This window comes from Mizuhopecten yessoensis, unplaced genomic scaffold (assembly GCF_002113885.1).
Source record: "Mizuhopecten yessoensis strain PY_sf001 unplaced genomic scaffold, ASM211388v2 scaffold10275, whole genome shotgun sequence".
NCBI classification, from domain to species: domain Eukaryota; kingdom Metazoa; phylum Mollusca; class Bivalvia; order Pectinida; family Pectinidae; genus Mizuhopecten; species Mizuhopecten yessoensis.
This window is the reverse complement of record NW_018408465.1, coordinates 749,187-769,943: the sequence shown is the minus strand read 5'-3', so window position 1 is coordinate 769,943 and position 20,757 is coordinate 749,187. Positions and strand designations below refer to the sequence as shown.

The 20,757-nt window shown below is 40.7% G+C and overlaps 1 protein-coding gene across 1 annotated transcript in view; it reads right to left on the bottom strand.

Moving 5' to 3' along the window:
• Nucleotides 1-475: 475 nt before the first annotated feature.
• LOC110459916 (myotubularin-related protein 13-like) overlaps nucleotides 476-20,757 on the bottom strand; it is a 73,721-nt gene continuing 53,439 nt past the window's right edge. The window contains exons 32-43 of the mRNA XM_021512423.1: nucleotides 16,988-17,035; nucleotides 12,965-13,164; nucleotides 11,977-12,150; nucleotides 10,498-10,788; nucleotides 10,164-10,344; nucleotides 8,955-9,082; nucleotides 8,139-8,366; nucleotides 7,318-7,621; nucleotides 6,749-6,901; nucleotides 3,674-3,825; nucleotides 1,319-1,450; nucleotides 476-523 (exon numbers count right to left, since the gene is read on the bottom strand). Coding sequence (XP_021368098.1) covers nucleotides 476-523; nucleotides 1,319-1,450; nucleotides 3,674-3,825; nucleotides 6,749-6,901; nucleotides 7,318-7,621; nucleotides 8,139-8,366; nucleotides 8,955-9,082; nucleotides 10,164-10,344; nucleotides 10,498-10,788; nucleotides 11,977-12,150; nucleotides 12,965-13,164; nucleotides 16,988-17,035 — 2,039 coding nt within the window. The remainder of the gene's footprint in view (nucleotides 524-1,318; nucleotides 1,451-3,673; nucleotides 3,826-6,748; nucleotides 6,902-7,317; nucleotides 7,622-8,138; nucleotides 8,367-8,954; nucleotides 9,083-10,163; nucleotides 10,345-10,497; nucleotides 10,789-11,976; nucleotides 12,151-12,964; nucleotides 13,165-16,987; nucleotides 17,036-20,757) is intronic.

Here is a 20,757-nt window from a genome sequence, read left to right as displayed (position 1 = left end):
TTTCTATATATATATATGTAAGTAAAATACGAGCGCTGATTGGTCAGTCCAGTCACATGATTGGTCAAGCAAGTGTACGAGCGCCGATTGGTCAGTCTGGTCACATGAGTGGTCACAGTTTTCAGCAACTTTCAGCATCTCGGAGTTTATTTTTGCGCCAACAAAATTTGCTATTCCGCCACCGTCCCCACCACACGACCATTGCAGGTGATGCCTGGGGTTATATCAGCTGTTAGACTAAGGCTTATTAAGTGAGTAAACACTTGCCAGCTGTTTGCGAGCATTATACCGGATAAATCGTACCTGCCCCCTTCCTTATCAAGGGAGTTAGGGTGAGGCACCCCGCTCTGCAGCAAATTTGATCAAGGGGTAAATTACCTTATTGATACATTCTGAACTTCTAGACTATACGTACACGTACAGGGCATTTTACATCATAATGTAATTTGTAAGTCCCCCAAGAATTTCATTCATGCTAATAATACGTATACAGTGCTTCCTTCAAGTCACTTGACTCTGCCATCTACAAATGATATGCACACCTTGATTTTATTATGCCTAACAGATGGCCGGGTCAAATCTTGAAGAGTAGTTTACATACACCACAGCTGTTATGTTTAATAAAATTCATGTGATAATTTTATTCGTAATCTGCCTTCGAATCTTTTGTTTATAAAGTGAGCCTCTGGCGAGCTAAAATGAAAATTTGTGATGGGTTTCATAAATTTCATATGAAATGAAAACGTGTGTAAGATCCATTTTATCACATAATCAAGATTTGTGTCATTTACTCGTGAAACTGGACAATTTTCGAAGGTCTGTGACGTCATGTTCTTGTCCTAGGCGTGACGTCACAATTGAAACAATTNAAATTTAGTGAGCCTCTGGCGAGCTAAAATGAAAAATTCGTGATGGGTTTCATCAATTTCATATGAAATGAAAACGTGTGTAAGATCCTTTTTATCACATAATCAAGATTTGTGTCATTTACTCGTGAAACTGGACAATTTTCGTGCAACCTCGAAATGTAAAAAGCTGCCATTTTGACTCAGTGCGAAAGTCTGTGACGTCATGTTCTTGTCCTAGGCATGACGTCACAATTGAAACAATCGAAACTAACAGCCAATTACAGGGCCAATAGGTCATATTACATGGGTTAATACGCAAACAAATATGACATGGGTATATTCACTGGATAACACAGTCTATCATGTGATAAAATAATACTACATTTATACCATAAGAATCAAGACGGAAGAACTGTAAGTAACACAAGATGAAAAGGGTCTGATCGTAAAAATTATGTACAAACTGATACCTCAAAGAAAGCGTTTTCATCTGATCTCTTCGGCGCTCCTTGCACATTTTTGATCGGCTGTATTGACAGGATGTCCAATAATTCAATGTACCCTTTACAACTTGAATCTTCCATGGCGTCGTAATACCTCAGCTGTCAAAAACAATAGTACAGGTTTCAAAATGTAATACAATGTACTAGTACATAGTATATATTGTGAAACCATCAACTTTCATTTGGTTTTCAATTTTCTCGATTTTGTGGGTAATTTTCATCCAAGAATTCATCGGTCCAAAAAGTAATTACAGATTTGACACAAAGCTATTCAACAAATTCATGTACACGCAAAATGGTGTTTTGTCTGGAAACCTCGAAATTTGGGGCCCACGAAAATATCTGAATTCACAGTGTATCAGAATACTTCAGATGTTAAAAAGTTAGTAGAGGATTCAAAATATAACACTTGTATGTACAGCATTATCTGTTAGTAAGCCCGTGTCAGGTAATAAGTCCAGCCACTAAATGCTATTTCATTGTCCTGCGAAATTCTCCATCTCCCTACTACAGGTCAGGAACAAGAAGACGCTGTCATCGATATCCCCCGCTCGCAGTGTAAAAGTCATTAAAAACATGAAGCGTAAAATATAGGTCAAATCAGCATCCACAATATGCATTCAGTAGAGCAGCCCCAGATAAACAATTAATGCAAGTATAATCAACATAGCACTTGTAGTAGGCAAGATATAGATGAGAGCAATTCTTCTTAACCTTACATGAAGATAAGAGCAATTCTTCTTAACCCAGGCAATGAAGTGTAAAATATAGGTCAAAATCAGCATCCACAATATGCATTCAGTAGAGCAACCCCAGATAAACAATTAATGCAAGTATAATCAACATAGCACTTGTAGTAGACAAGCTATAGATGAGAGCGATTCTTAACCAGCTGCACAGATGGACAGACGGACCCCATGCTATATCTCTGCCATCCCGTTGGGCTCTCTGGGTAAATTTGGTATGTATCATAACTAGAACACTGACAGGTCAGTAAGGGCCCCGTATTGTTGCAGTATATCCCCCATATTCATCAAGAAACAATCTGCCCATATAGCTGAGCTTGACGTTTGACATTTGGACTTCAAAAAGAATCGCAAGGAAGCAAAATATACATTTTACATGTACTATGATGCGAGTCTTGTTTCCTTCCACCTCCATATTTGCTGGGCTAACAGAAATGTAAATACCGGTGCAATACTCATTTGTTAGCTTTGATTTGTTTTATTTCACCTTATATACCTCCTCCATTAAGAGCCAGGGTCAAAGTCAGAGATCCACTTTGTCTTTGACCTTTGGACCTAAATGACCTTGACCATTAATCCAGTGACCCTGATCTTTGGTCAGTTGAATTATTTTTTAATTCTGACCAACTTTGCTTCTTAATATCATACAAAAATGTTAATCAGTGAAAAATTCAAAACTGGACCTTGACCCTTTGGACCCCGTAACCTGGACCTAAGGTCAGTTGACTCTGTGTTAAGTTCTGAACAACATTGCTTCATAATGTCATAACAAAATGTTCATCAGGGAAAAGGTACAAAATTTAACCTTGACCTTTGACCCAGTGACCTTGATCTTTGGTCAATTGACTCCTTGTTTAATTCTGATCAAATTTGCTTCTTCATGTCATAACAAAATGTTCATCAGTGAAAAGATGCAAAATTTGACCATGACCTTTGATTTTTATGACCTTGACCTTTGACCTCAGTGTGTCTCTTTGTTAAATTCCGAACAACTTTGCTTCATAATGTCATAGCGAAATGTTCGCCAGTGAAAAGCAACAAAATTTGACCTTGACCCCTGACCCGATGACCTTGACCTTTGATCAGTTGACTCCTTGTTTAATTCTAATCAACTTTGCCTCATAATGTCATAACAAAATGTTCATCAGTGAAAAAATGTAAAATTTGACCTTGACCTTTGAACCTAATGATCTTGACCTTTGACCTTGACTTTTTACCTCAATGTGTATTTTTGTGAACTGAACATCTTGACCAAGTTTCATGTACATCGGTCAATAAATACCAAAGTTATCAGCCAGGAACAAAATTTGTGGACGGACAGACAGACAGACAGACAGACAGAGTGATTACTAAAGGGATACGGGGCCCTAATAACTCAGCTCTTAAAACACAGCAGTGGTATATTGCATCTTTTTGTAAGAATGATTCTGCATTTTTAACTCATTCATCCCTGAAGACACATTTGAACTCGTCAAATTCAAAGATTGGAATAGTTCATTATGAAATATCCGGGTTTATTTCTTTGCTAAAACCACACAGTTTGTAACTTCCCCAAGCCAGTAAAGTTGAGATTAACCTGATGTTTTGTAGAGTCAAGGACAAACCAGCGCTGTTTCCATCCCTTGAGCAGGGCGCCTCGTTTGTATAGGTATCCCTCATATGTCTGTTGTTCCCCGCTCCCAGACGACATCTGTTCAAACCCTGGGGTACTACTGGGTACTGTTGTCACTGGAATACACAAATCGTAAAGTTGAAAGGTGCTCATGAAAGCAACAACCCATCTTAAATACGGCTTCAAAAGGTATGTTTTACCCTTCTTTGACCTTCAAGACTCAGTTTTCCTGTTCTAAGTTGAATTTGTGATTAAATTCAAAATAATATTCATTCTCCTATTAGTTCAAACATTTATATTCTCTTAATTATAATAACAGAGATGTCTAATGGTTCTGGTCCATTTACATCCATTTTTAAGCTTAAACTCATTTATCCCTGAAATTTCATAATGAACTATTCCAACCTTTGAATTGGAAGAGTTTAAATGTGTCTTCAGGGGTGAATGAGTTGAGAAGATAATTTTGAACTTGTATTATATATTAACCTAAGCTGAACTACAGTCAGATACTCACCCCCTGTGACAGACCCGGACTCGGAGCCCCCTGTGACAGACCCAGATACTCACCCCCTGCGACAGACCCAGATTCGGTGCCCCCTGTGACAGACCCAGATACTCACCCCCTGTGACAGACCCGGACTCGTGGCCCCCTGTGACAGACCCAGATACTCACCCCCTGTAACAGAACCGGACTTGGAGCCCCCTGTGACAGACCCAGATACTCACCCCCTGTGACAGACCCAGACTCGGAGCCCCCTGTGACAGACCCAGATACTCATCCCCTGTGACAGACCCAGATACTCACCCCCTTTGATAGACCTGGACGCGGAGCCCCCTGTGACAGACCCGGACACGGAGCCCCCTGTGACAGATCCGGATACTCATCCCCTGTGACAGACCCGGACTCGGAGCCCCCTGTGACAGATCCGGATACTCGTCCCCTGTGACAGACCCGGACACGGAGCCCCCTGCGACAGATCCGGATACTCATCCCCTGTGACAGACCCGGACACGGAGCCCCCTGCGACAGATCCGGATACTCATCCCCTGTGACAGACCCGGACACGGAGCCCCCTGCGACAGACCCCGATACTCACCCCCCGTGACAGACCCAGATACTCCCCCCCTGTGACAGACCCAGTTACTCACCCCCTGTGACAAACCCGGACTCGGGGCCCCCTTTGACAGATCCAGATACTTACCCCCTGTGACCGACCCAGACACTCACCCCCCGTCACCCACCCCGATACTCACCCCCCGTGACAGACCCAGACTCGGCGCCCCCTGTGACAGACCCAGTTACTCACCCCCTGTGACAGACCCAAATACTCACCCCCTTTGATAGACCTGGACGCGGAGCCCCCTGTGACAGATCCTGATACTCATCCCCTGTGACAGACCCGGATACTCACCCCCTGTGACAGACCCGGACACGGAGCCCCCTGCGACAGATCCGGATACTCATCCCCTGTGACAGACCCAGACTCGGCGCCCCCCGTGACAGACCAAGATACTCACCCCCGTGACAGACCCGGACACGGAGCCCCCTGCGACAGATCCGGATACTCATCCCCTGTGACAGACCCGGACACGGAGCCCCCTGCGACAGACCCCGATACTCACCCCCCGTGACAGACCCAGATACTCGCCCCCTGTGACAGACCCAGCTACTCATCCCCTGTGACAGACCCGGACTCCGCTCCCCCTGTGACAGACCAAGATCCTCACCCCCGTGACAGACCCGGACACGGAGCCCCCTGTGACAGATCCTGATACTCATCCCCTGTGACAGACCCGGATACTCACCCCCTGTGACAGGCCCAGATACTTACCCCCTGTGACAGACCCGGTCTCGGAGCCCCCTGTGACAGATCCAGATACTCACCCCCCGTGACAGACCCAGACTCAGAGCCCCCCGTGACAGACCAAGATACTCACCCCCGTGACAGACCCGGACACGGAGCCCCCTGCGACAGACCCCGATACTCACCCCCCGTGACAGACCCAGATACTCCCCCCCTGTGACAGACCCAGCTACTCATCCCCTGTGACAGACCCGGATACTCACCCCCTGTGACTGACCCAGATACTCACCCCCAGTGACAGACCCAGATCCTCACCCCCTGTAACAGAACCGGACTTGGAGCCCCCTGTGACAGACCAAAATACTCACCCCCTGTGACACACCCAGACTCCCTCCCCCTGTGACAGACCCAGACTCAGAGCCCCCTGTGCCAGACCCAGATACTCACCCTGTAACAGAACCGGACTTGGAGCCCCCTGTGACAGACCCAGCTACTCATCCCCTGTGACAGACCCAGATGCTCGCCCCCTGTGACAGACCCAAATACTCACCCCCTTTGATAGACCTGGACGCGGAGCCCCCTGTGACAGACCCAAATACTCACCCCCTTTGATAGACCTGGACGCGGAGCCCCCTGTGACAGTCCCGGACACGGAGCCCCCTGTGACAGACCAAAATACTCACCCCCTGTGACAAAACCGGACTCGGGGCCCCCTTTGACAGATCCAGATACTTACCCCCTGTGCCAGACCCAGATACTCACCCCCAGTGACAGACCCAGATCCTCAACCCCTGTGACAGACCCAGATCCTCACCCCCTGCGACAGACCCAGGCTCGGAGCCCCCTGTGACAGGCCCAGATACTTACCCCCTGTGCCAGACCCAGATACTTACCCCTTGTGACAGACCCAGATACTAACCCCCTGTGACAGACCCAGATACTCACCCCCGTGACAGACCCAGACTCTGAGCCCCCTGTGATAGACCCAGATACTTACCCCCTGTGACAGACCCGGACTCGGAGCCCCCTGTGACAGACCCAGATACTTACCCCCTGTGACAGACCCAGATACTTACCCCCTGTGACAGACCCAGATACTCACCCCCTGTGACAGACCCGGACTCGGAGCCCCCTGTGACAGACCCAGATACTTACCCCCTGTGACAGACCCAGACTCGGAGCCCCCTGTGACAGACCCAGATACTTACCCCCTGTGACAGACCCAGATACTCACCCCCTGTGACAGACCCAGACTCGGAGCCCCCTGCCCGAGACACGTTGGAGCTGCTGTTGCTATCGTCGACAATCTTGAGCTTGGTACAGTTCTTTGGTACATTGTTGACACACTTCTCATGACAGTTGTAGCCACAATCTGCACAGTGCATGCCTGGAATAGTACATTTCATAACTTCACATCTGAAGAGTTCGCATGTCACAAGCACATACTTAACATCCAGTGTCCACACATCTCTAGCATATTTTTAGCAGATAATTACCTGTCTAGAAATTCAGAAACAGATATATTAAAGATAAATTCAAGATAATTACATTGGTTTCAGAAGTCCCCAAAACTCTATACAGATTGTATCCAGAAAGTAAATTTGAGAAAATGACCCCCCGTTCGAAAAAGTCCCCATAACTACATGTATATACACTCTGCATGTTTGGGGTAGCTTACCCTAAATACATGTTTTGAGAAACCCCCTGTACGGGAATAGTTTGGGATAACAACCTGTTTTGGAAGTCCTAACAACTGTATATACACTATGTAGGTACAGTATGAAATAAGTATTATACAATTACCTGTCTTGAGAAGCCCCCACAGGACCTGTGAGCAGTAGTCACAGTACACAGGTGTGGTGTACGTGTACTTCTCAAACCTGTGGGGCTGGCTGAACATCTTTGCCGCCTCACCCAGCATCTTGCCCTTGACGAGGATCTCCAGCGTGGAGCGCTTGTGTATGGAGCGACCATGTGAGCGCACCATCTGAGTGTTGAAGGAGGCGTTCCTATGGATGGTCTCTCGGTTTGGACGTTCTATTTTGTCCCAGACATTCTTCCACTTCTGCGGTAGCAGCCCCAGGTCACTCTCTATCTTATACATCTCCTACAGAAAGCAGAAAACTTTCTACATTCTGTATCAAGGTTCATACTGATATTTCAATCCAGTTTTTAAAATCACTTAAGCTTGTTTTCCATATCTCACATTTACCTTTAGTTCTGACACCACATAAAACATTTGGTACCAATATTGTAAGATTTTTATGAACCTAAATGTTCCCCCCACCCAAACGCTTCTTATCAGAAAAATCTGTTCAATGACCTCAAAAACACATTTCATGATTACTTTTTGAGATGCAGCTTTTTTTGGCTAAACATCAAATTTTGGACATTGTTAGGACACCTTTTCAAACCTTAATGATAAACCTTGTGTATACCATGGACAAATGATTTCTGTTAATTTTCGGGAAAGAAATGCTGATACTTCATAGTCATTAGTGAAATGTGTATTTTTATATTATGCTTAACTGTAGGTATACCCCCCTAGGAACTTCAGTAATCGTAAATGTAGAATGTTTTGGAATCCGTTACCCAAATATAGAAAAATCATGGTCACAGCCTACCTGTAGCTGCCATGTAAAAGCATCAGGCTGTTGTATTCGGATGTTGTCATAGCAACCATTGACGACCTTGCGAGTCCTCTGACCCGAACTCTCTGCAGCCTCCTCCTCATTGAGTTGTATCTCGCGTTGTGTGACCTCTACCTCGTACGGCGGGCCGTGAGCCAGGTCCTCCGTTAGGTAGTATTCCCAGACACACAGGTTGGACATGTTGGAGTATGGCCTCAGCACCTGGTAACGAGATTTAAAATACACCATTTGAAAGAATGATGGATGGACTTCTGTCAGTGTTGGGTGCTGAACTTGTAAGATAGTGGTAAGAGCATGGATCTAAAGGCTGCCAAATATAAGCACGATGCAAACATAATTCATATACTTTTTCAGCATTTTTTGCAATTTTCTTGGTAACAATTTTCGGGAAAAAAATGTTTTTAGTGAACGGATACCGCTATACAGAATGAAATTATCATAAATCACAACTGATTTAAAATAAACTTTACATGATAACTAACCTAGGTAATATCAACATAAAACTATGAAACAGTCCTTCATAGAAAAGAATACATAAATTATTAATTGTCTTCAGAAAATAAACATATTTCAGACCTTTTTAAGGAATACTGACCGAATTCCAGCACTTTTCTAGGAAACACCTATTTTCCATTTTTTTTTCAAGCATTGACCTCATGATCAATTCCAGTAATATTTTCTGGCCTGTACAAACCATGGAAACAGATCTTATCGTCCACTAGTTTGTTGTTATGACTAAAGGATTTTCTTTATAAAAAGCAGTGTATCAAGAGTCTAGCAGGAACTTACCACCTCTTGGTCATGTGGGCTGTAGTAGAAGTTCCAGAAGATGGATGACTTGCGGTGATGTTTATCGATGTAGTCCCAGACGGACATTCCCAGACTTGATTGGTGCTGATGACGAGTGGCGAAACCCCCTGTAACACAACAACATGTCTTCGTCAATTCTAAACATACCAGTTATTCTGACGACTAAAACAAAACTCAGTACAGTGTTAATGAATATCTGTTGATAGCAAAAAGAGGTATCTAGACTACTGAAGTACCTAAATTCATGTATTCAAAAATGTATGAAAAACACATGATGTATATGTCACCAATTCCGCTTTGATAGAAAATGAGTTAAACATAAAGCCTCTAGAAATCTGCTTTTTTTGATGCTAAACAATCTCGTCTGTGTTGACTGACTAACCTTCTAAGTCTTGTCTGTGTTGACTGACTTACCTTCTAAGTCTCGTCTGTGTTGACTGACTTAACTTCTAAGTCTCATCTGTGTTGACTGACTAACCTTCTAAGTCTCGTCTGTGTTTACTGACTAACCTTCTAAGTCTCGTCTGTGTTGACTGACTTACCTTCTAAGTCTCGTCTGTGTTGACTGACTTACCTTCTAAGTCTCGTCTGTGTTTACTGACTAACCTTCTAAGTCTCAGTCTTGTCTGTGTTGACTGACTAACAATCTAAGTCTCGTCTGTGTTGACTGACTAACCTTCTAAGTCTCGTCTGTGTTGACTGACTAACCTTCTAAGTCTCGTCTGTGTTGACTGACTAACCTTCTAAGTCTCGTCTGTGTTGACTGACTAACCTTCTAAGTCTCGTCTGTGTTGACTGACTAACCTTCTAAGTCTCGTCTGTGTTGACTGACTAACCTTCTAAGTCTCGTCTGTGTTGACTGACTAACCTTCTAAGTCTCGTCTGTGTTGACTGACTAACCTTCTAAGTCTCGTCTGTGTTGACTGACTAACCTTCTAAGTCTCGTCTGTGTTGACTGACTAACCTTCTAAGTCTCGTCTGTGTTGACTGACTAACCTTCTAAGTCTCGTCTGTGTTGACTGACTAACCTTCTAAGTCTCGTCTGTGTTGACTGACTAACCTTCTAAGTCTCGTCTGTGTTGACTGACTAACCTTCTAAGTCTCGTCTGTGTTGACTGACTAACCTTCTAAGTCTCGTCTGTGTTGACTGACTAACCTTCTAAGTCTCGTCTGTGTTGACTGACTTACCTTCTAAGTCTGTGTCGTCAATCTTGGGAGTCTTCCTCTCCTCGCATAACCAGCCCGCCTCCATACGTTCGTACTCGTTATCTAACATAAAGCTCCTGAACCGGCTGGCGACGTAGTGGTAGGCCAAGAAGCGCAGGTAAAAATCGTTATATTCAAACGACAGCGGGAACTGGTTCATCACCTGTATATGTGAATATGACATCATAACCAACATTTCCTTACATTAATTGTTTATAGAGTTTAACGTCCTCGCTACAGGTAAGGTCATACGAGGACGGAAATGACTAACAGAGAAATGATTATGTATGAAGATACTGAAAGGGGTGTAACATACCTGATGGACGACATCAAGGAACTGCAGGAACAGGGGAGCGAACCCACTGGCTTGGTTGGCAGCCGTCTGGTTACTGCGGTGCGTAAATCTATGTCCAAAAGACAGCCATTCCTTCTCCACAAGGGCGCGGAAGCCTTCTATTGTGCGGTAGTACGGGTCGAGGAGAATTTGGGCCACGGACACTACTTGTGTGGTGAAATCCCAGCCGTCCTCCAGACACATCATCACTGAAGACCCCTGTACATCTAACAGGTCAACGGTCGCTCCAGCCAGCTGTAGGATGTTCTGTATCTATACACAAAACACACCTTAGGTCACACACCGCGTAAAACTTTAAGTATAACACAGATTACATACCTTATATCACAAACGTTTTACAAGCTAAAGATCCACAAACACCCTTATAATTCCCTCTAAAGAACAAGAATCTCCCTGTGATTTGTTTCGGTATTATAAAGCCCTAACCTGTTGGATAAGTGTCAATTCACACCAGTAAGTGATTTTCTTCTGTTTAGAGAGCATTGTATCAATAGCAATTACATGAACAAGTCTTAATTCATGAAAGTTGTGTTTGACCCTTTTACCATAGTAGACCATAATGGACTCATCCAGATCAATGTATGGTAGAGTCTACTAAAGTTACCTAGGGGTGAAAGGGTTAATATAAATGAAAATTCATAATGTTAATTCTGGTAAAAATAACACCTACAGTAAGTCTCCCAACCAAAAACTCAATTTCCCAGCCAAACGGAGATAACTCAGTAGTATGTATTCTGAAGTCACCGTACAAGCTAGAGTAATCCACAGAACTGTACAATCTAGTCTACTCTGCCCTATACAGGAACCTTAGAATCTCTCACCCCTTTGAGGGTGAAATTGGGGAAGATTCTTAAGTTACCAAACATGAGGCTTCGCCGAGTGTTTGGCAACTTATGAATCTTTCCCCAAGGGTTGAGATTCCCCTATCTCACCCCAAAGGGGGCGAATGATTATTTTTCTCTTATTCTGTTCACCCATTGTGTATCATATACATAAAGTCATATTAACGTTACAGGCTAAATGCAGATTTGATGTGACGTTGATGCGTTGTTGACGTGACGTTGATGCGTTGTTGACGAGAAGTCATACCATTGTTATGAATTGGGGAATCCCCCGTCTCAACTCTAGGGCGAGACAAGGATATCTCACACAGGAAAAAGTGTGGATACACCTGTACAGGGTAAGAGAAAGAGTATTCCATACATCGCTTAACCCTTTCACCACTGTAGACCATAACAGACTCATCCCGATCAATGCATGGAAGAGTTTACTAAAGTTACATAGGGATGAAAGGGTTAAAGAGAACTACAGTTCGCTCTTTGTAGTTAGATTAACAAGAATAAAATGCTGGCGAAAGCAGATTTTTCTTTATAACTTATTCATATTTCATCCATGAAAATGACCTCTGCCCAAACATCAGGGGACATTGTAAATGTTTACCTGTAGGAGCCACTCGCATTCCTCGACCGCCTTATAAAACGTGTTTTCCTGTGTGGGAGGGGCACTTGGAACACATGCCCTCATCAACTTTTTAAAGCTGGCCTTGACATGTCGCACCTCATAGAAGTCAACAGGTATGAAGTCACACTTGGGGAAAGATTCCGTTTTTATACCCTGAAAATAAATTTTATTCTGGTCAGTAAGTCAAACAATTTGTATAGAGTCAAATCCTTAAAGAAAACTTTCTGCTGACCCCCCCCCCCCCCCCCCCCCCTGCATTTTCAAGCATCATTAGCATGTATTTTGTGTTGTAACACATGCAAATTAAAATCTGAACTTTTTAATTTCGTTGATTTCGTGGGTAATCTTCATCCAAAAATTCATAGGTCCAGGAAGTTGCTACAAGTTTGATATAAAGCAATTCTCTGTTTGAGTGGGTCCCTGTAATCAACAAATTCATGTACCCACGAAATGGTGTGTTGTCGGGAAATCACAAAATTTGGGCCCCACGAAAATATCTGATTTCACAGTATATAAAATAAACAGTATGATTGATTGACATCAAATGTCCAGACACCCTTTATGTTTATCTGTAGCACATGTTTTTGTTGTTGTTTTCGTTGTTTCAAATTGAGGGTTATCAAGTTTTACCTTGCCTCAAAATATATCGTCAATTATACATTCTTAACCATAAAGTTGTGTTGATTGATTGAGCTGCATAATATGTGAAAGCTGAAAGTGATTTTTTAAATGCAGCAACTTATTGTAACAGGCCCAAAACTGAATCTTTATTTTAGTTTGACCTTCATACTATACCTTTGATATTAAAATTTCTATTAACGCATTCACCCCTAAAATTTCATAATGAACTATTCCAACCTTTGAATTGGAACAGTTCAAATGTGTCTTCAGGGGTGAATGAGTTAAAATACACGTTGTCACTACACAACTGAACTCCCTAATTAATAAGGAGTTTGAGGAATTGTACCTTCATCTGGGCCTTCTCCCCGAGCACATAGAGAGCTACACGCTTCAGGCCCTGTACAGAACTGTTGATGAGATCACCATGGCTACGCTCACCATAGTTACCGTCACTCAGCGCCCCGTTTAGGCGAGCGGCAGATGAGTCAAGGCTGGCAGTGCCGCTCATCCGTGACTTATCCTTAATGCTGCCAATTCTGCCGAACGCTGAAAGAATACAATATGCACAGGGTGACTGAAGATCCTGCATATCAGAATATTTTAAGGCTGGGTACAAGAAATATCATTTTTATCATATGGTACAAATCTAACTATGGTTACAGTAGGTATATAAAGTCACAAACATTTCTACAGAGCAATATTTACATCATCATCAATAAGTCAATTACTGAGTCAAAATGATAACAGTAATGAAAATAAAATAATTTTTAAAGATCAGTATTTAATTATTCTAAAATCCACTTTAAAACATTCACTGATTTGCTAGTAGGGGTTATCTTAATGATTGTACATCATGCTATCTTACATGAAAGTGAGGCTACAATGAAGAACGGTCTCCGTAACAGGCCTGGCCTATACAATTAGCACACACATATGTAGACAGCTACGTACAGTCTGGCCATGCATGTAAGGGTCGACCATATTTTAGGTTGAGGATGTTTTTCAGAAATTAGTGTGTATATCGTCAATACATGATCAATGAATAAAGCAGATGAATGATAGTAACGCTGACAAGGAAGGGCAGATAACTGTGAAAGACCATGCTGGACCGTCGATATGTATGATATACGTTGTATACATGTGCTGGTAAGTAATGATGTGTTAGTGACTCACCAGAGATTCTGTGAAAATTCGTCCTATATTCACGAAACTCAAACAACACTGACATGATTAACTAAGTATTTCTTGTAATTTACAAGTCGTTTAAGTTGTTCGTCATTCTTCAAATAAAATAACTGATACTTGATTAAGTTTATTAAATCTGACTGTGACAAACCATATCCAAGTGTTGTGACTACTGCAGTACCTTACAGTATCTTCTAATCCAGTTATACAGGTGCACACTACACAGTAGAAACACTAAAGGAGGATTAATGTACTGATTAAAGCAAGGGGGTGGGGTTAGGGAGGGGGTGGGGTTAGAGAGGGGCAAGAAAACAGACAACAGATCTAGAAAGAGGAAAAGGGAAGCAATACATAAAACAGTCGGAAAGAGAAAGGACAAAGTCTGAGGCAGCAAGGAAAAATACTTAGGTGACAGACTGAAATGACAAGACTGAAAGGGCACAAACAAAAAGAATTACTGAAAAGGCAAAAACATGGTGATATACTGAAAGGGCAAAAACAAAGAGGAATACTAAAAGGGCAAAAACATAGTGAAATACTGAAAGGGCAAAAACATAGTGAAATACTGAAAGGGCAAAAACAAAGAGAAATACTGAAAGGGCAAACCCAAAGAGAAATACTGAAAGGGCACAAACATAGTGAAATACTGAAAGGGCAAAAACAGAGAGAAAGACCAAGGGAAAAGACTTGAGCGAAAGATAGAGAGGAGAGAAACTTGAGAGAAGAAAGAAAGACAAAGGGAAAAGATATGCGAGAAACAAAGAGAGGACAAAGACTGAATAAAAAAGACAGTAGTTGCAATGGCTTACTGTGAATATCAGGAAAGACAAAGCTTTGTAGGGAAAGACAAGAGGATGGACCAGCTTCTGTGACTGAAGACTATAGTGTGTTAGCCTAGCCTTGTGTTACCCAGTAGTGGTGTATGTGATTATTTGCCTGGCTTACTGACCAAGACAACACTCCTATTTACACACTATACAGCCATTTCAGCACACGACATGCTTCCATGCCTACTTTTTCGGTCAGTCAAGCCCGCTGTTTTGCTTTTCACTTCTAACACTTACATATACCATTGATTATCTCACATCCACATCAGCAGACAGTGAAATTCTCATGCACACAAGCTATCAAAATACAATCTGGATTGTTAGCTCTCTAAAAGGTCAAAAAGTCAAAAGAGATGAAAAGTCTTGTAATTATGTACAAGGTAACAATGATCTACAAATATTTGGTTGAATGACCATGTCATTGAATACATTAAGTTACAGGATTCGTACAGGAATTTTACTATGAAATTCAAGGTTTTGAGGGCCTTTTAACTCATTCACACCTGAAATTTCATAATGAACTATTTCAACCATTGAATTGGAAGAATTCAAAGGTGTCTTCAGGGGTGAATGAGTTAAGGGACTTTTTAAGTAAAATTAAGACCTAAAATCTTTCGCTATTTGTAAATTCTCAAAAATTCTCTAAAATCTACTACTGGTTGGTAGACAAAAAATCTAGAAATTCAATGGCAACAATTTTTATTTTTTTTGCATTGAGTGAATATTAATTTTTACGAGAATAACACAACAAAACCACCGAAATTAATATACAATCATCATTTGATGATCATTTAATCGAATTCAAAGTTCAATTTGACCCTTTCAAGATATTTTAATGAAGTTTAACAGCTTTTTGGGCCTTTTCATAAATTTTAGGGCTTTACAAGGCATATCATTTGTTTTTAGGGTGTTTTCAAGGTCTGCACAGACCCTGGTTTGATAAAAATAGTGATAGCTTGGATGACAACAATATAAACCAGTATGGCTCCTGTTTGGTTCACCACCTAGAAAGGTCAGAGACCGACGCACAATAGTAGATATAGAACAAGTTGTCCTCTGTTCTTTTTGTTCAACTATAAAACACATAGCTAAACTAACAATTCAAAAATATTAAAGAACAAGCAAATTTCTTGGAATTTATATCCCCCGCTTCCAGGACATATTGTAGGTACACATTTTTGAGGTTAGGTTTAAACATGTGAGTATCGTGCTGTTGAGACATAATGTATAGCTTGAAACTCGAAGAAAAAAAAGCCTTATCTAATATTTGCTATAGAGTTATTAAGCGGAAACCGCAGATAATGACTCTGCCAAATGGAGTCTGATTAAAGTGGTTGTCAAACTTGGCAAGGCCCTTAATGCGTTGAACCCTGTTACTAAGTTTGAAGACAATCGGATACTATTTGCGAGAGTTAATAAGCAGAAACGAAAGATAATGATGTTTTTTGTTATTCAAGGGGCCATAACGCCGCCAAATCGGGGTCCGCTGAAAATGGTCATCAAACTTGGTCGAACCCTTAAGACATTTAACCCTGGTACCAAGTTTGAAGAATATCGGTTAACATTTGTTGTAGTTATTGCACGGAAACAAAACACAGTAGATAATGATGTTTTTCGTTATTCAAGGGGCCATAACTCCGCCAAATCGGGTCCGCTGAAAGTGGTCATCGAACTTGGCCGAGCCCTTAAAGTATTTAACACTGTGACCAAGTTTGAAGAAAATCGGTTAACATTTGTTGTAGTTACGGAAACGAAGCATGACAGACAGACAGACAGACGAACAAACCCAAATTAATATCCCCCTTTTCGGTGTAAGCCGGGGATAAAAAAACCAACATAATCTCACAAATTTTTGAGCTTGTTATTTATCTATTATGGTTCAGTCAGTATAAATTTCATATTTTATAGATATTCACCCTCAAATCTCTGATTTTGGGGATGTGTTAGTTATATATGGTTCAGTCAATAGGTGTGGTTAGTACAGCAGCACCGGAATACTGGCACAACAAGCCATTCAACCCCAATCAACTCACATAAACCGTCACGCAGAGAAAACAAATCTAAATTAAAAAAAAAAAAAAAATGATTTTTTTAATTTTCAACCACATAAATCACCATATTTTTAACTTTGATATTTTTCTTTTTCACTGTTGATTACAGATATTCTGTTATGTTTGAGGATTTAATATCAAATTAAACTATCAGAAGAGAGCTGATTTGAGTTCCCTGTTTTCACTGACAGCAGATTATCTCCCTTGACGGTTTTCTGTGAGGGAGGTGAGAAAGACTCGTGTGTATGATCACATAAGTCAGACATGCATCATTCCCAGGGTGCCTGACGGATATAAACAGTATACTTTGCCAGTAGCCAGCTCGTGACCGTGATCGCCGAGGTAGGGTGAGGACTGAAACACACATATGGTAATTCGTATGTAGGTATATGTAAGTGTGCAGCATGTCAATGTGTTTATACTCCAGTGAACCACACCTTATATATATGATGCCTGGGTATATAACGATAACATTCCTGATAGTCCCTACATGTACTCTCCAGCATGTACTCTAGTTCTCTTTGTACAGTAGATTAACAGTCTCCAATTCTTCACACAGTATAGTCTCTCAAGTAACAATACATAGTCTCTCGTAGTCTTCATACCAACTATAGACTCCAATACTGATCTTCACACAAAAAGGAGTCTTTATTAGCTCTCATACATTATGTTGTCTCTAGTAGTGAATGGAAAATATATGGCGTCTGGTGCTCCTACAATATAAAGTCTCTGGTAGTCGTCATACAAAATAAAGCCTGTAGTAATTGTTATATATCGTTGCTTGTTTTCTTTTTACAATATATTTGTGGTCTGGAATTTTTCCTACAATATATATAATCCCCAGTAACAATTTACAGTCTCTGGTCCTGTGATACAAAATAAAGTCTCTTGTGCTCTTTCATAAAATATAAATTCTTTGGTTCTCTGGCATAATCTCTGATGATTTCATAGGTTATATATATATACAGCCTGGTACATCTTCCGTAACTTATTGCCACAAAAAAAAAAAAAAAATTGCCATACACACTTGCACTCTACCATACCCACATACTACATTTTGTTTGGCACTTTGTATACATCTGTCTGATGGGCCTTAATCTCAGACACCATTTCTGTTGTGTCACACACATTACAGTTAATAGCTAACCACACTGCATACTGCATAAACTGGTGAAAATGATATGAGACATGTACAGTACACACAGCATGGCAACTATGCATATAAATAACAAGTATAGTCCATGAGCAGGCAGCCCCACTGATTCCCATACACATTCACCAACACATTGCTACATTTACGTATGGAAAGGGACTTATATACATTGCAGTGAGGGCACGACGTCTTACTTTCTGAACGCTTTCATTCTGGATTCATCTAAAATGAACGATGTGTAGAGCATCCTTATTGAGTATGTTGGCCAATCAAATGATAGCTACTGTGTGTTATATAACTGGGAATCAGCCAATCAAATGATAGCTACCTTGGGTGTTATACAATGTAGAAATTGGCTATAATCAAATGATAGCTACTTTGGGTGTTATAAAATGTAGGAATCAGCTAATCAAATGACAGCTACTTTGGGTGTTATACAATGTAGGAATCAACCAATCATATGATAGCTACCTTGGGTGTTATACAATGTAGGAATTGGCTAATTGGAAATATAAAATAACAAATTCAAAAGATGGAACTAAATTTGGATAAAACTGAAAGGAAACTGATAAAATTAGATTTCATTATGAATATATGGTTTTTAACATGCACGTGGAAACATGAAGAACCTATTTCAACCTTATGTTGATTTCGACTCTCTATGTCATTGAAATTGAAATCAAAATAAGCTGTAAATTAACTGAGTAATCAAAAAACAGAAAATAGAACATCAAAAACAAACATTGACCTGTACAAGTAGCAAAACGTCCGACCTAGCACACACTGTGTTCAGACATTTCACCATACTTGTACTATTTCAAGTTAGCAATACCTCAACACTGTTAGAGATATGCCTAATAATGTGTATAATTCATATTTGTACACCAGTCATACTATTTAAGAATTCAATAGCCTTCCTTCAGAGAATTCTGATAATCAATTTTCAAATTAATTACAGTTAATCGGCTAATTTGAAAATTACAGTTAATTGGCTATCTGTTTACTTAAGACTATAAGCATTCCTGATGTTTATTAAGGAACCAAGAAATCATGTATACTGAATGTCGGAATGAACAGGGTTCCGCCATACACTGAAATAGAATGTGTAGAAAAATACATTGTAAAAAGGTTAGTAAATACATGGATTATTATGAGTAACCAATAGCAAAAACTGTAACCATATATATTTCCTGCAAAACTTAAATTTTGTAAAAACGATAGAAAAAACATTGTGTATTAATGGAAAAATGTGGTTCTCATCTTCAGGCTTCTCCTACAGACATGCCTGTTTTACAGTCATCATACAGCGAATGGCGACGGGAGATTACAATGTTAAAAAAAACATCTCCTTCTTATGAATTCCAAGCACACTGGTACTTTCCTTGTAAAACATGCATCTAGAGAGCTGTTTGGGGATGCCCTATGATCTCTTAAAGACCGGCTCTATTAACTATTAACATGCAGTCCTAGGAACGACAAGGGTCTGATATTCTAAGAATGAAACTAAGTGGAAGGCAGCACCCTCTGGTTACTATCAAACTTAGTCATACTTAAAAGGGTGATCTGTACCAAGACCACTCTTGACCAGTGCCATTCTGTCCAGCGTCAAGATACTCTGACCACTTGAACTATTCTTGACCGGTGACCGGTCTATTGTAAAGGTCCCCCGAATTATTTACCGTGAAATGTGGCTAGTTACGGACATCTGGTTTACAAAGGGTACTTACCGCCCTGTAAATTACACCCGTTTGCAAATTTAGAAGCTATATTTGGGAAATGATTCTTTCCCCACTCTCAGAAACCTTTAAGTACATTTTAATTTTGCAATTTGTGTTGCATTTCAAGCTTAGAAGGTATGATTTGGTTTACCAATACAAATATCAGTGTATCATATATATTGTAAATTGTCTCCAAAATCATTGTTGGAAACCCATGTTATTTCATACACCATCCAAATTAAGATACAAACTTGAATAATTACCAGTTTAAGTCCAGTCCCATGAAATGAAGTCTATGATCCTGTACATACCAAGTCAAAAATAACAGGATTTGATCAGGTTGAGGTCAATTTAGTCAACTTTTTTGAAAAGGATCTATTTAAATACAGTAAGAATTTACCTAACACCTGAAACTTTCAGTCCAATTAGCCGATCTTCGATAAAACACATTTTGTAAAAATTTCATTCCAAATTCATTAAATTTCCTTTAAGGAATCTTTGAGCTAATTTATCTTTTATTTTCAATTTGTCTTAGGAACCAAAAGGTCTTCCCAAAATACCCCTGATCAAATCCTGCATCACCTCGGCCAGATGGACAAATGACGATGAAGAAGTCTATAATTGACAGCTACTGCTACAAATGTATCACCAGCTACCAATGAAACATTCTAGGATGCAGGTCCTTTAGAGTAGCAGCCGAGAGTATAGAGACAGAATCTTCGCAAAACGTCAAAAATTATAAATAGTAACAGAAGATAGAAAACTACAAAAGTTAGGAAAACAAATACTTTACCCTTTCACCCCTATGTAACTTTAGTAGACTCTACCATGCATTGATCTGGATGAGTCCATTATGGTCTACAGTGGTGAAAGGGTTTACGAAGATAACAAAATAGGTATTTAAAAAAAAAAGAGGCGTACTATGTACTGTTTCGCAAAAAGTTGAAGTAGGAGATCTCAGATAGTTTTATCAAAGCTAGCTGAAAAATAATTACAGTAGAGAAGATTTATTTCTTCCCTGGTGTAGATCCTAATGCTGTTAGACATGAATTCTGTAAATAGTCAACCCGTTCAATGACAGTGATGGTAAATGATCAAACATGCCATAAAAAAGGACTTCATTCAATACATGAATACCTGTATCAGATACCAGTGCAGGATCACAAAGGACACTTTTGTATTACATTTACCATTATCAGAGCAGA